This window comes from Acanthochromis polyacanthus, chromosome 8, assembly GCF_021347895.1.
Source record: "Acanthochromis polyacanthus isolate Apoly-LR-REF ecotype Palm Island chromosome 8, KAUST_Apoly_ChrSc, whole genome shotgun sequence".
Lineage (NCBI taxonomy): Eukaryota > Metazoa > Chordata > Actinopteri > Pomacentridae > Acanthochromis > Acanthochromis polyacanthus.
In genome coordinates, this window is record NC_067120.1 from 22,009,921 (window position 1) to 22,023,962 (window position 14,042).

A 14,042-nucleotide genomic window follows, 5' to 3' on the forward strand; every position below is an offset into this window, starting at 1 on the left:
GACACAATCTGATTTGCAATTTGGGATCCCTGCTGGTGGCTGAAGACTGCTGCTTACTCTGCAATTAAAGATGGATTACGAGTTAAAAAACAATCGCTTTTGAATTAAGGTGTACAATAACAAATGAATCTGTCAGCCTTCAGATTCTCCTACAAAAACTTTTGTGTGAAGCAATCAAACTACAATTAAGAACATTCATAGTGTAGCATTAGGACTTGAAAAAAAGACACTGCACTTTCTCAGAACACGTAGTGAGATTTGCAAGCAGTCAGGATCTAACATTTTGCCAATACATTAGCTCTTGCAGGTGCCATAGAATAATGTCATGTTTCTTTTCCCACAATGATGCAAATATATCATGTTGGGGCAGTCCTTGTTGATCCAGTTCAAATGTGTCCAGATGATTATTCATTCATCGTGAATAAGGATTGTCATCGTACTTGTTTGCAGGCTGACAAAGGTTACTTTATCCTTTACTACTATTACAGGATGAGCCTAATGGTAATCTGCCAAGAAACGCAGCAGAGTTATGTGACAATCGGCGCTGATTTGTCTGTCTGTTAGCAACATTTTCTTAAAAATGGACTAACGGATGTGGATGAAATTTTCAGGAAAGGTCAGAAATGGCACAAAGACCAAGTGATTAGATCTCAGTAGTGATGCAGCTTATAGTCTGGATCCACAGATTTGTTCAGGATTTATGTATCATAGCGGCACGGAGCCACTGTAACTATGACTACAAGTGAACGTTACGTCAGCAGGCAGCTCACTTGTAGTCATCCTACTACAAATTAACCGCTGCGGACCACAAATTGTTTAAACATTTCATCTGTCGGAAATTTTACAACTGAGCAGCCTTGTACTGCGCTCTCTGAGTAACAAAACCCCATCAAGATCAAACCAACTAATTATTTTATTCCTCAAAAAAAAATTACCTTCTTTTTGACTGATTGGCCCAATGAACATTGTACTATAAGACCTTGAGGAAGCGAAGGGCACACTTGATGTCCTCAAATTTTAGACAAATGCAGCCTACGTTTCTGAGCTACACTCTCTAGAGTCTTTGGCAGCAGGACAGCATGTCACCCAGTTGTAACGCGTCAGATCTTGAGATAAACACTTTAATGGTGTAATGGTGTGAATCTATTCCAGTGTGCTGGCGCCGAATGAAGAGGTTTTACTGGCAGCATCAACCAGCATAGGTGTCTATCAACACTGACAGCATCTCTGCTGAAATGCTGTTTTAGTGTTGAGCAGCTCACCATACAGACAAACACCTCAATGCTGTGGTGTTTAACACGATGGATATATTATGGAAACATTTAATTAACTTCGTATTGGCATGCTGTGAACCTTGGAGGAAACTCAGATGAGTTTTAATTAGGTTTCCTTTTTGAGCACAGAAGCAAGCACAAAAAAAGATTTGATAGGAATATTTATTTAAAGACTTCAATTCTTACAGAAATAGTCATTTTAAATCAGTCGACCTATTGTGGCTTCTATATTTCCTGTTAGAACAGTAAAACTTGTGCTGTCTTGGAGGATCTCTAACCTCAAGAACTGATTTTAAGTAACAGTATGTAGCAATGGACAAATCATTTTTGACTGATCTTTAGTGTAATTACAAGCATCATGCAGCAGTAAATCACCCTTATGACAAAAGAACAGGTTAATGAACTCAGGCAGATGAATTATTTCAGTTTGTTATCAACTACAGATCTGTTCAAACATGGCTGTATGATTCTGGACAGCATTATTCCCAGCTGAATGATTCTGTCCTCTGAGAGCGAGACAGCCCAGTTTTTTTCTGTTTGATTCACTCTCCCTCTTATTCACATCACTTCAGCGATTGAGTCTGAGGGAGCAATGCTGAAATGAGTCTGACAGAGAAGTGGCTGTGCATAAATGTAGCAGAAAAAAACAACAACAAAAAAAGCAAAAACCAAAATAACAAATCAGCAATGAAAAGTCAGTCTTCAAAACAAACATCTGAAGGCATTGCACAATTCCAAGATTGATCAGTGAGATTTTTAAGGCAAAACAGTTCTCTAAAATACTCTGTAACACGCAAAGATGTCATTGCACAATAATTATTTGTTTAAAACCACTAGTGCATTTCTGTTAGGAAAAAAAAAACTACACATGCAAACTTAATGCATGCTATAAATAAAACATCAGGATAAAACAGGATATTCATCACAAGCATTCAGTTAAAACACTTTATCGATATAGTTTACAGTAAACAGCGTTCATGTTATGTGTGAAGATTACATGGGTGTTCATATGGCCTAGCATGCTGACATACTGCGCATTGGCAGAGTGACATGGAGGCAGCGACAAGCAGTGGGAGGCAGCGAGGTGTAACCTGCTTCATTAAAGCTGGTTTGTCCACCGGTGCCGCAGGGTTTCTTCTCTCTTTGTTGTCTCCTACACAATAAATGCTTTTGATTGTAACTCCTACACTGGTATAGCCTCAGAGAAACAGTGGTTGGTTAGTCAAGCTTTCAAATTCCGCTGGATTCCTTTACAAGCATCTTTCATTTTCTCATCCTGATGGCAAAGCTATGCGTCCCAAACAAAAGCTCTGCAATTTATATCTGTACCACACAGTATAGAATAATACAGGAGTCATTTCGACATGTGATGTAGCATCAATCAACAGTTCGTTTTCTTGATGCTGATCTTTTTTTGAACATTTTGGCAAATTAAAAATCATTTAACCACTTGCGTGATAGTTTAACAATAGTTTAGTACCCATAACTACGAACATCAAGCTTTGGATTTCTCCACATGTGAGAGAGTAAGAAAACTTAGTGGGTACAGCAACAGTATGAGGGGTTTAACCCTTAAAAAGCCAGGACCGAGTATACTCGGTTCACGCTTACTCGTACACACAGCCGAAACCAAACATTCTCGGCTCAAAACGTGTGACTTGTTTATGATTGCTAAGTAACATAAAATATGCACACACCCGTATGTTTGGTAAGATATAAACATTGGCCCCAAATTTGCTTTTTTTCAAACGATAAAGCCGTATGAGCCGTTATAACGAAGCCGCAATTACGAAGCTCTTATCGGGGCCGCGTACCGGCCAAAATTCATTATGGCGAACGTCTACGACAATGTGACCTCGCAAGACTTGATCGATATTTTTATGGATTAGGTGGTTTTAGTATATGTTTTAGTATATGTACTTCTCCAGAAACAGGGCTTTGTAAGGGTTAACAAATGGTAAGTTGGTTTCAATACTGTGAAAAGAATCTTCCATTTTTGGTTTTACTGCTAAATTGGAGAAAATGTTGAAGTACGAGAACCAAGTGTCTTTTGTGGATTCATTTTAAATGATCCCTTTACATTGTGAAACAGACATTTTTGACTATTTCCACGCTGAAATTGAAATAGTTTATATATCATGACTGTCTATCACTGTGTGTATTGTGACGAATGTTCAGATAAAGATAACAAAAACACAAATCTTCATGTTTCTAATTCAGTATTCTGCAAAGTTTTTGAAAACGGAATATGCGAATTAAAAATAAATTCCCATAACTGCTTGACATCTGGGACCTAAAAACACTGTTTCTCTGAAGAAACAAGCAAGAAACCCTCAGTCTTCACACAACCATCGCTGTTACGTTAAGTGTCATTCATGTTTCATATACAAATACATGTACGCAACGTACAGTATATACTAGAGTGTGGGCGAGAGATGAGGCTGACATCTTGTCGTGATAAATAAATGAAAGGCCCTGCCTCGTGTTTCAGGAACAAAGTCACATAGTCCCGGCAGTTTGCTGCAAGTCAGATCTCCAGAAAACATAAGTATGGTATATACAGAACAAATATTTACAAGTACATATAAAAAGACTGTTCCTGGTCTGATGTGGTCTCGTCTGGTGTTGCTCTGTCTCGTACCAGACTGGACACCGCTGCTACATTGTGCAATTGGACATCCCGACTGTTGTGCGGGGTGCTGCCATGAAACGACTGTATAGAAGAGTACAAAATCTATCTGACCAGTTCTCCCCACATGGAGGGACCCTATTCAGTCAAACTGAATCACCAGTTTTCTGGGACGAGACGCTACACTTATCAGTTTGTCAAATTTGGCAGAAAAATGTTGCTACAGCGTGTATTTGATGAAAAGTTCTATTTTTAAATGTCTTGCACTCACGAAACATACATCATTATCTAACCATGAGCTTATAAAAAAATACAGGCCTGTCGTTCATGATTTAAATATGAATAACTGATGTATAAACATTAATAAGGCCTGTTAGTCATGATTTAAATATGATTACAGGCCTCCGTATAAAATTACATACATATACGAGCAGTAAAGAAGCAGCATCACATGTACAGTATACTGACCAATACACAAAAAAGGCAAAACATTTGTACAGTGTATAAACGTCTATGAAAATGTTTTATAAGCAGTTTATAAGTAGACGTTTCAATTAAGCAACATCAGCCAAGAAGGGTATCATGATTTTGAGTTGTGAGTTTAGAAAAATGCTGTAAACCTTTTCTTGTATTTAATTCTTGACTGAATAGGGCCCTAAAAATACAGATAAAATCTACAGTATGCAGTACACAGACACAGATCTTCACACACTGACATGAATTAACAGGGACCTCTGGATATGATGACTGATGCTTGTCTGATAGGAAATGGTTTGTGCTTTGCTAAAAGTTCTGCTGTAAAGTTTTACTTTGCCCATCAGTGGGCGTCACAGCAGGCCAAAATTTGTCTAAAAGTGACCAAAGTGCAATTACCTGAAAAACTGGGCTCTGGTGATCAAATACTCACCACTGCACTGACTGCAGCTTACTTCTTTGAAGATGGCAGCAGCTGCACTTAGCATGGATTCAAAGCAGTCACAATGGATTATAATGGTAATCTAGTTTTAGAGTGTAAAGTTTTCCACAGAAACTTTTCTTCTTGTCTAACCCTAATCCTAACACCAGCAACTGTACCTGGCAGTGACAGATGGTTGCTGTATGGGATAGAAGACTCATTGCTCAGAGCAATGACTATTGATTTATTTTGTGTATCAGTAATTTTTAAACATCATGGGGTAACATTATGGATAAAAAATTGATGCTTTTTCATCAGGATTGTGGATGGGTTTTGATTCTATGTCAACAATTGTCAAACATTGTGGAAACAGAAAAAAACATTTTGAAACTTGAACTTGAAATGATTACATGTAACGTACAGGTCTATCATGATAATTTACCAAATCTAAGCCGTGATATTTCATCAAAATCATTGTGTTGTACATGTTTCATATAAAAATGGCTATTACTAAGAAGCAGGTACTGACAATTTTCTGCAAAAGTCTAAAAACTATGCTCCTTGGTGCAAGTGAGAAGCCAGTAGTCACTCAACTGCAACCAATAGTCATGTAACAAAAACATTTTTTGGCTAAACGGCAGGCTGTGCTTACACAGAGTTGACAGGAGACAACTATGGAAACAAATATCCATAACTTTTAGAGACACTTTAAAAATCATTTTTAACTGTAACACCAGTTGGCAGGTGAAAACATTTTTGGACATGTTGAGTCCAGATTTTTATGGTTGAAATTTTTGTGAAATAATCAACTGAAGGAATTCGACTTGTTTTTTTTGTCTTTTCTCGTGATTTATGTCAATATCGTATTTTACATCTAGCCATGGTTGTAGCATTTCCATAGAAGTGCAGGAATTTTATACTGCAGTGAACAATAAACCTAGCCTAGCTGCGCTAGACAACCCACGGCAACGAACTTAATTCTCTGCCAGGGTGGGTCTAGTTACCCTCCATAAGGCTCGAGGTTGGATTCTCCTAAAACTGGCCGGACGAATCACCATGAAGTGTAGAGTCAGAAGGCGGGCGTAACGAAGTGACGACAGAGGCGCGACGATTCTGACAGAAACAACCAGCGCACAATAAACAGTTATCTTTCGACTCGGCTTTGGCCACAGCCCTTAAAGATTTGAAGCTAAAATTCAACTTGAAAGATAAACAAAGGACGGCACTGAAGTGTTTCATTGAGAAGAAAGACGTATTTGGACTTATGCAAATCCTTAATATACCAGTTGGCTCCGCTGGTTGGGAAGCTAATGGGACTTAGCCACAATCCGGCGCTCTAGGAACTACGTCAGCCTATTCGTTGCGCTGATTGGTTGTATACCTACCCAACTGCTGCAGAGTGATTTGAAAGACAACCTTTCAGCCCGCCTCTCTCCCTGTCGAGCGTTCCTAGACCCTTGTGTCTTAAGAGCTGGGTCTAGCACGGCTAGGCTACAATAAACCTACAGTGAGTAAAACTAAAAGAGCTAATAATGCTTAAAAAGTACTTGGATTCAGAGGGTTATTCTGAACCGTTCAAATTCTAAACAAAGTGTGCCCATAGGACTCATTTTTCACTCGAATGAAAAAGGTAAAACTGGGAAAGAAAACAGGTTTGTCAGAAAAAACACAGAGAGAGGACAAATACGAGGCATTATAGCTGTGTTGATTCCAACCATGCATGTCGCCAATTTAAAGATCATTTTCTATAGATGACGCCCTTACAGTTAATCCCATTTGACTGCCTTCGTGAGGAAAAGCCATCAGTGGGCACAACACCTAATGGAAACCTGTTTAAATTACTCTGAAATGGGGGAGAACTGGTGATGAAACAGAGAGACTGGCTGTGGAATCCACTATAAGTGCTGTGAATCTAAGCAGAGAGCAGCTGCTGCCACCGATAAAGTAGAAGGCTACAAAGCACAGAGAGCCACGTTTTAAGCATGCAGGAGGCGAATGTTTGATCCTGAAACAAAGGTTTTCTGTAGCATATTCCTTCGAGGAGATGCTACTCAACCTTAGGGGTTACTGATTTTTACTGGCTTGAACTTTTAGTTACAATACTGTTGGACAACACGGAAGTAAAATCTGCCTTCACAGTCATCACTTTGATCCATGCAGATGGTTGTTTAAAAAAAGAGCAAGTTTGCATTTTCATCTGTTTCATCTGTTTTCTGTGCACATATTCACAGTGTGTTGCTACCACAAAGGTGTGAGTCACCTGATCTGATAGCAACCAAAGTGCTATAATTCTCAACCTACAGTTTGGCAAACATTTTGTATTCCTAGTGAGAAAAGCAAAACTGTGAACTCTACAGACTTACCAAAATTCACTCACAACACTTGTTATTTAAACAACTTTTTTTTTTTTGGCAATACTAACTAAGTGAGAGGTAGAGAGACGCAAAACAAAACCAAAATGGAAATGCTTCTGAAGTACAGCGTCATTTCATGGAACAAAAACACTCTAAAACGTCACACACAGTCAGGTTTGGTAGTGAGATGTGTGTTTTTGACTTCTGGGCTTGGAGATCCACATTTTCCAGAACCCACGGTGGACACGGTGCCAGTGAATGTTGTCTGACAAAAGAGTAAGGCTGGTTTAAGTCCCTGCTGCATTTGATTCGACCAGACTCCCAGGGAGCACAGCTTCCTTTTGAGTCAAGGCAGACTGATGGAGCAGAAGATTGGAGCGTGGGAATATTTCAGGTGGGTTTGTTCATAATGGAACATGGCAGTGGTGATGGTGAGGTGCCGGGAAATCTGTGTGGGAGGGACCAAGCCCTGAGTACAGGACAACAGTGCATGCTTCTCTTAAACTAGCACATGCTCCATTTATTTAAAAAAAAAAGACAAAAAACATATACACTCCATAATGAAGAATGTGGCACCAGGGCCTCACCGTTTTTATACAAAGTCACAACCCCCTGTTTCTGAAGCCGAAAAAATAGGAATCTGAAAGGTTTTCACATTTATTGGTATAAATTTCTTCCTGAAAAACTTCTCCACTCCAGTTCTTAATTTTGTAAACATTTATATATCAAGAAACATGACTTTGTGAAAGATAGAAGAAGCGGAAATAGAAACAGCAAACAGATGAAGAGTGTGTCCAAAAAGAGCCCACCCCCCCAGTTTGGACCCTTTTGACCTGACAGCTGTGAATGGTCAGTTCATGTTGTGTTCACTCCTCTCGGTGCAGTCAGGTGATCTCACACCACCACGACCCTTCGAAAGCCCCACCTTTGTCCACTGAAGTTATTGTCCTTTAAAAAGTGGAAGCATCCCACTCGGGGGTTATCCAAATCCGCGTCACTGTTCACTTCCAAACATTCCCGAAAGTGCAACATCATAGAGCAGGCGAAGTTCGCCATGTGCTCATAAGCTTCCAGTGAAGATTAGCGAGAAGAAGAAGCTGAGAGAAGAGAGCAGAGGCCAGTAGAGGTGGCTGGCCGGCGTTGGGGTGAGGCCTTGGCATTTAGATTCGGCTTACCCGTCTGGTGAGGAGGGGGTGGATAGCTGGTGGAGGACAGGGGGTGTAAGGAGGTGGCAAGGGGCCGGGTTTGATCCCTCGCGTCCTCATGTAGGACAGGAACTGATCGGGGATTTCAGCTAGCACCTCTTTAGCCAGACGAGCCATGCTGAGGATGTGGTTTCCTCGCCTGTCGATGTAGTCTCTGAAAGGAACAAACTGAGAGAGGAAGGAAGGAAAAATTAGACAAATGGAAGCAAGCGAATGGAGAGGAGACAAAGAAAGAGGAGAGGTAGTTACGTAAAATACTCAGCAGGAGAAAGCAAAAGAGAACACAATGACAAGGACTCAGAGGAAAAGTTGAGGAGTCAAACAGCAGGAAGGAGACAGAAAACGGTAGACTCAGAACAAGAGCACAGCGGAGGGTCAAGCACCATGACCTTTTCCCATTAATCATAAATCCCACATTTCTGTCACATTCTGTTGAGCGCACACTCCCACAGCCAGTCAGCCATGTCTTGGGGAATTTCCTCTACCTGCACAATGTCCCTCTCAGCGTATCGTCCTTGGGATGAAATCCTCTCTTCGTCCCCGTCCAGCTCGATCATTTCTGAGGGGGGAAACACATCAGTCACACCCTGTCAGGAGACTTGAACAGCCATGTCAACGCTATGCTGAGTAAACATGACACACAGTTAGTGTGTTTCAATCCGCTGAAGTCATTAGCATGCCACTGGCTTACATTTCCTTGGAGTGTTGACAATGCCAAGCGAGGAATAAGTACATAGAATTTGCATCAGTGAGCGTGAAGCCATGGGGCTGTAAGTTACACATAACGGTGCACGTAGAGGGAGTATACTAGAATATGTGCAAGCAAAGTCAGCGATGAGCACCACAGGGACATAATGCAACTATGACTTCATAAGCGTGATAATAGTTGAATCCCTTTGACTTTGCAGGCACATTGCTCATCGTGAGTGAGCTTGTTTCACAGAGGGCTGCTCTGTGAATTGTAAACATGAATGTTTTTGCAAAAGCACAGGAGGGAGGTGAGGAATGTGGCCATCATCTGCTAAAAAAGGAAAGAAAAGCACCACCTCTGATCTGACAAATGTGAAATTTTACATCCACTTCTACTCAGTCTCCACGGAGGAGGGGAGGAAAAATTACGGGGGATGAAAGTGAAGTGTTGAAGAAAAAAAAGGGCTGCATGTGGAAGGGTTGAATCATGTATGACACGAGATAGGAAACAGAATGAAGGGTGATTACTGCATGCTAATAAACACACAAACACACACAGACGAGAGCATGCACACACACATGCACGTGACCTTACCATCAAATTCTGCTGGTCCGACCCCGACTATTATAATTGACATGGGCAGAGACGCTGCCTGTGAAGGGTGGGAAGGGACAGAAAATGTGCATCACAAGGAGGGAGCAGCAGCGTTCATTCTTTCACATTTGCTATCTTAAACCCTGCAGGCTGTCAGTGGCATAATAAATTACTAACTGTACGTTAATTGGAACAAGCCACGGAATGGAAGCTCCATAGAAAAATTCAATACCATTGTTAAGACAGACGGCAATTGTCCAATCCCATCTGCCCTCTGCTGCTGGTTTCATAAAGCCTCTTGTCGGGCCATTTCTAGAGTTTCTAATTTCATGCATCTACAACTTTGTCTAAATCTCCCAAAGCTTGACAGCTTAAAAATGACTCCCATTTACATCTCCCCCTGCCCTGAGCTTCAGCTGAACCTCTGGCCTGCATCGCAATATTGTTTATTAAATCTTAGTCGAGTGGGACAGCAAAGTACAGCTGGAGCGATGAATGATGAATGAAGGTTTTTTTCGGCGTTTCATAACTTCCCGTGGTTATTAGATGGATGCCCAAATTGCTCGAGATACGAGGGCCATGGATCCTCTGTGGGCGAGTTAATAATTGCTCTCAAATTTTACTTTACAATAACATTACATCACATGCGGGCATGTGGGAGGAGGAGGGGGAGGCCGGACGCGTGGTGAGGCTGCTCGGTGCGCAGCTGAGGGTCCAAATATATGAGCTCACCTGTAATCGTTACACACATTAATTGTGATCACTCCTATTGGAGAGCAGCGTTATTACAGCTGAATGGGGCAGGATTGGAGAGTTGCGAAGGGAGATGGGGGTGAGGAGGGTAGGGAGAGAGGGTGAGGCTGACCACTCTCCCCCCCTCATTAGTAAATATGAGAGACAGAGGGAAACACTAACAGGCAAAGATAGCAGCTGGATAGCTTTTCATATCTCCCCTTTTCATATTACATCTTTGCTGGTTTATTAGGATCTCCAGTGGTTTCCTAATCATAGCTGGACCTCCAGGGCTAGTCCCATGTTTTACAGTAAATTAGCTGAGTGAATACGGGCAAACACAACATGGACTGATGCTAATTTCCACTTGGCAACCCACGATGTTTACTACTCAAAGTGTTTTTGAAAAAGCCTTGGCGCCCCAAAGTTTTATTTTGAAAATATTGCTTGAACAATATAGCATAAACAGAGTTTAAATATGAAGCGCTACTGTACATTGACTATGGACTCCTTGGTCTGTGCCATGTCTGTGATCACGCCGTCTGAGATGATGAGCAGGATGAAGTACTGCGAGCCGTCCATCACTGCTGATGCGTACCTGGCATGATGAAAGGCAAGAGGTCAGAGGTCACAAAAATAAAGAAATAGAAGAAGAAATTCCTCAGATTTAAGTTTGAAGCCCCTCCTACAACACAAGCAAAGGTAGTCAAACTAAATGTCTGTTGTGTATATAATGGTTTGACTGAACCTCACTATTCTACTATGGGTGAAAAAAAAACCCTCGGACTAGTTTACATTTCTTGAAACCAAAAGCAATCATCTGGTTTGGAGGAAAGCCAAGGGTGCAGTATCAGTGTTCACTCAAAATAGTGACAGATGGAACATTTGCATGCAGAGAGACGAGCCCTGTGATTAAAACGGACAATCCACCGAAACAGGCCTGCCTGCCCGCACAATGCAAATCCTCAACAAAACTTCACATTTTCAGTATGTTAGGTTGCTGCTTGGAGGTTGCTGCTGTTGTTTCCTATCGTCAAGGGAATTTTGAAAACAGTAACATGCAGATTGCTGGAGAAAAGAAAGCTGACATGAGGCTGGTCAAACGAGAGGGCATTCAAACTCCACTGCCCCAACTGGGTGTCCTTTCTAAGACATTACTACATTCTCCAGTCACTGCGGACTTTGTTGCATTTTGTCCCTTTTTACTTGCTCTGGGTGAAAAACCCCATGATTGGTTAGAATCTCTTGTCTAGATTTTGCAAATGCCTGACAACTGAGTCAAGAAGTACAGTTTCCTCTCAGACCGCTTGAATTACAAAAGGCTGGAATGTTAAAATGGAATTTTTGACCGATGATGCTAAAAAAATATTTTAGCTTTAACTGGTGCTTTACAGACCAGTTTATTTGTCCTGAGGAGAAAGTCTATGGAAGCACCAGCTTTATGGAGGTACAATATGAACTTGAAGGAATAACTTCTCAACACATGTCTCCATTCAGCAATTGCCTTATTAGAAAACCTCTCATATGAGTTATTACCCCTCAGGCATCAATACAATTAGAGTCCTACAAAGTCCTAAAAATATGCAATCTGTAAAAAACTCCAATTAATTATTAGCTACAGAATGTACCTTGAATGTTTTTTTTATTTTAATAATATAATGAAGTGACAAAATTTCAGTTAATATTTATTTTAACCCTCGTGTTGTCCTTACCAATAAATGTTGTTGCCTTGTCTAAAAAAAAGTCCAAAAATTCAGAAAAAAATCCCCCAAATTTATTTTAAAAAAATTGCAAAATCTTCAGGAAGAAAATTACTGAAAAGTTTCCCTCAAAAGTTTGATTTTTTTAAAATAAAAAAATCCCTAAACTTGCCAGCGAAATTCACTGGATTTTGGTTGATTTTTTTTCTGAATGTTCTTAAACATTTTTAAAAAAATTTTTTCCACCAAAAAATGTTCAAAAATTTCCTAAAAATTTTTGAAAATGTGGAAGTTTTCACTGTGAATATATATATATTTTTTCCAACATTTTTAAAACTTTAAAACGGGTCAATTTGACCCGCAGGACGACAGGAGGGTTAATAATCACAATGAGGTTTTCATCAAGGTAGTACATCAAAACTGTCTGCTCTCACCCAAAAGCCATTTTCTAACCTTTATGTAACCAGCACATCTCTTGATATTCATTATATTTCTTGCAAGAGTTGGGAAATATGGGAACACTAACAATTTAATACTCTATAGAACAGTGCTTGGCAACTGGCGGCCCGCGGGCCAAAACTGGCCCATCAGGAATAATATCTGGCCCGCCAGATGATTTTGAAAATTTGATTTGGTACGGAGCCAAGCCAGTCCGTCACCGCAACACGAAACTCTCATGGTCGGCTGCTGCCGGCATTTCCGCGTTGGCGCTACTGGTCGGACACGATTGTACCAGCCAGATTTCACTGAGCAACAGTGTGTGCAAAACGTGTGTGTGTCTCGGGAGTCATTTTTAATACATCTGTGATCAGAACTGAGACTTGTGTCCCAAGCAGCAGCGATCAGCTGTAGAAGCTCTGCTGCTCGCGGTATAACCCTCCCCCCCCTCTCGCGGAATCGGAGCGCACCCTCCCGCAGGTTGGCCCGCCGTACGATTGTTTACAAGCATTTGGGCCCGAAGTCACATCTACTTGCCGACCCCTGCTATAGAATATATAGAGGTGCAGTAAATCTCATGAAACACAACCCAATTCAGCACACATCTGTTACATATATTTAATAGAAATATAAAAAAATATATTGGACAACAGTATGATTTATGTTTGAGACAAACATATATTTTGATACCTGTCTGTTTATTTGCCCTTAGCTGCTGTTTATAGTTGTTTCCTGTTACATAAACCAGGGGTTAAACGTTAGAAATGATGTCACAGGATGTTATTTTCAAAGTATATGTTAAACAGCTGCTACGCAAAGCTGTTGGGTGATTGGGAATGTCACTTTTTAAAGTAATGTCTTCCTGGGTTTTAGTCAGACGCTCCACAGACGTGAGCAGTGAACAATGCAGCTATTCTCAGGCTGAGTGGGTGGACGGCGCTAGCAGAGGGGAGATGGGGTTTGAAAGCCGATGATGAAAGGTAGGAAAAGTGCTTGTTACAGTCAGTCTTGAGGATCATGAGACAAGATCTGGCGATAAGGGATGTCAGGTGGGAGTTGGAAAATACTGTAGTGCAAAACAGCTGTAACTTTTTTATCTGTTGTCTGAGTAAATTGGATAAAAGAAAGTGAAGCACGTGTTCTTCTGGCACTGCTAGAATTGCATATTGTTTCTTATAAATATTTAAAACAGTGAAAGTGCATCTGTTGCTCCAATAAAAATTTAACTGCGCTAGGCTTCGGTCTCATGAATCAGGTTTAGGTCTTTTAAATCCCGAAGCGCTGGTGCGTATTTTTTCTACTTATGTTCATAGGGCTTCATTTTCTGCTTATCTGTGAAATGATGGCAGGTGTGACATTTACTGTTATTCACAAAGCTCTCCTGCACTACAAGGCCACCCATCAGTCATTGTGTAGACTGGTCACCTTGTAATGCTCATGATCGCTGTACATATCCTAACCAACGCAGTAAGCATGGATTCTTCTTAGGTGATGGAGCTATTAGCACATTTATTTTCATCTCCTCCATTT

The 14,042-nt window shown here is 40.8% G+C and overlaps 1 protein-coding gene across 1 annotated transcript in view; it reads right to left on the bottom strand.

Annotated features, from left to right (window-relative positions):
• Positions 1–1,422: 1,422 nt before the first annotated feature.
• The window catches only part of LOC110967711 (copine-8-like), a 115,872-nt gene continuing 103,252 nt past the window's right edge, over positions 1,423–14,042 (bottom strand). Inside the window, exons 17-20 of the mRNA XM_051952030.1 lie at positions 10,870–10,972; positions 9,643–9,700; positions 8,843–8,916; positions 1,423–8,525 (exon numbers count right to left, since the gene is read on the bottom strand). Coding sequence (XP_051807990.1) covers positions 8,313–8,525; positions 8,843–8,916; positions 9,643–9,700; positions 10,870–10,972 — 448 coding nt within the window. The 3' untranslated portion in view covers positions 1,423–8,312. The remainder of the gene's footprint in view (positions 8,526–8,842; positions 8,917–9,642; positions 9,701–10,869; positions 10,973–14,042) is intronic.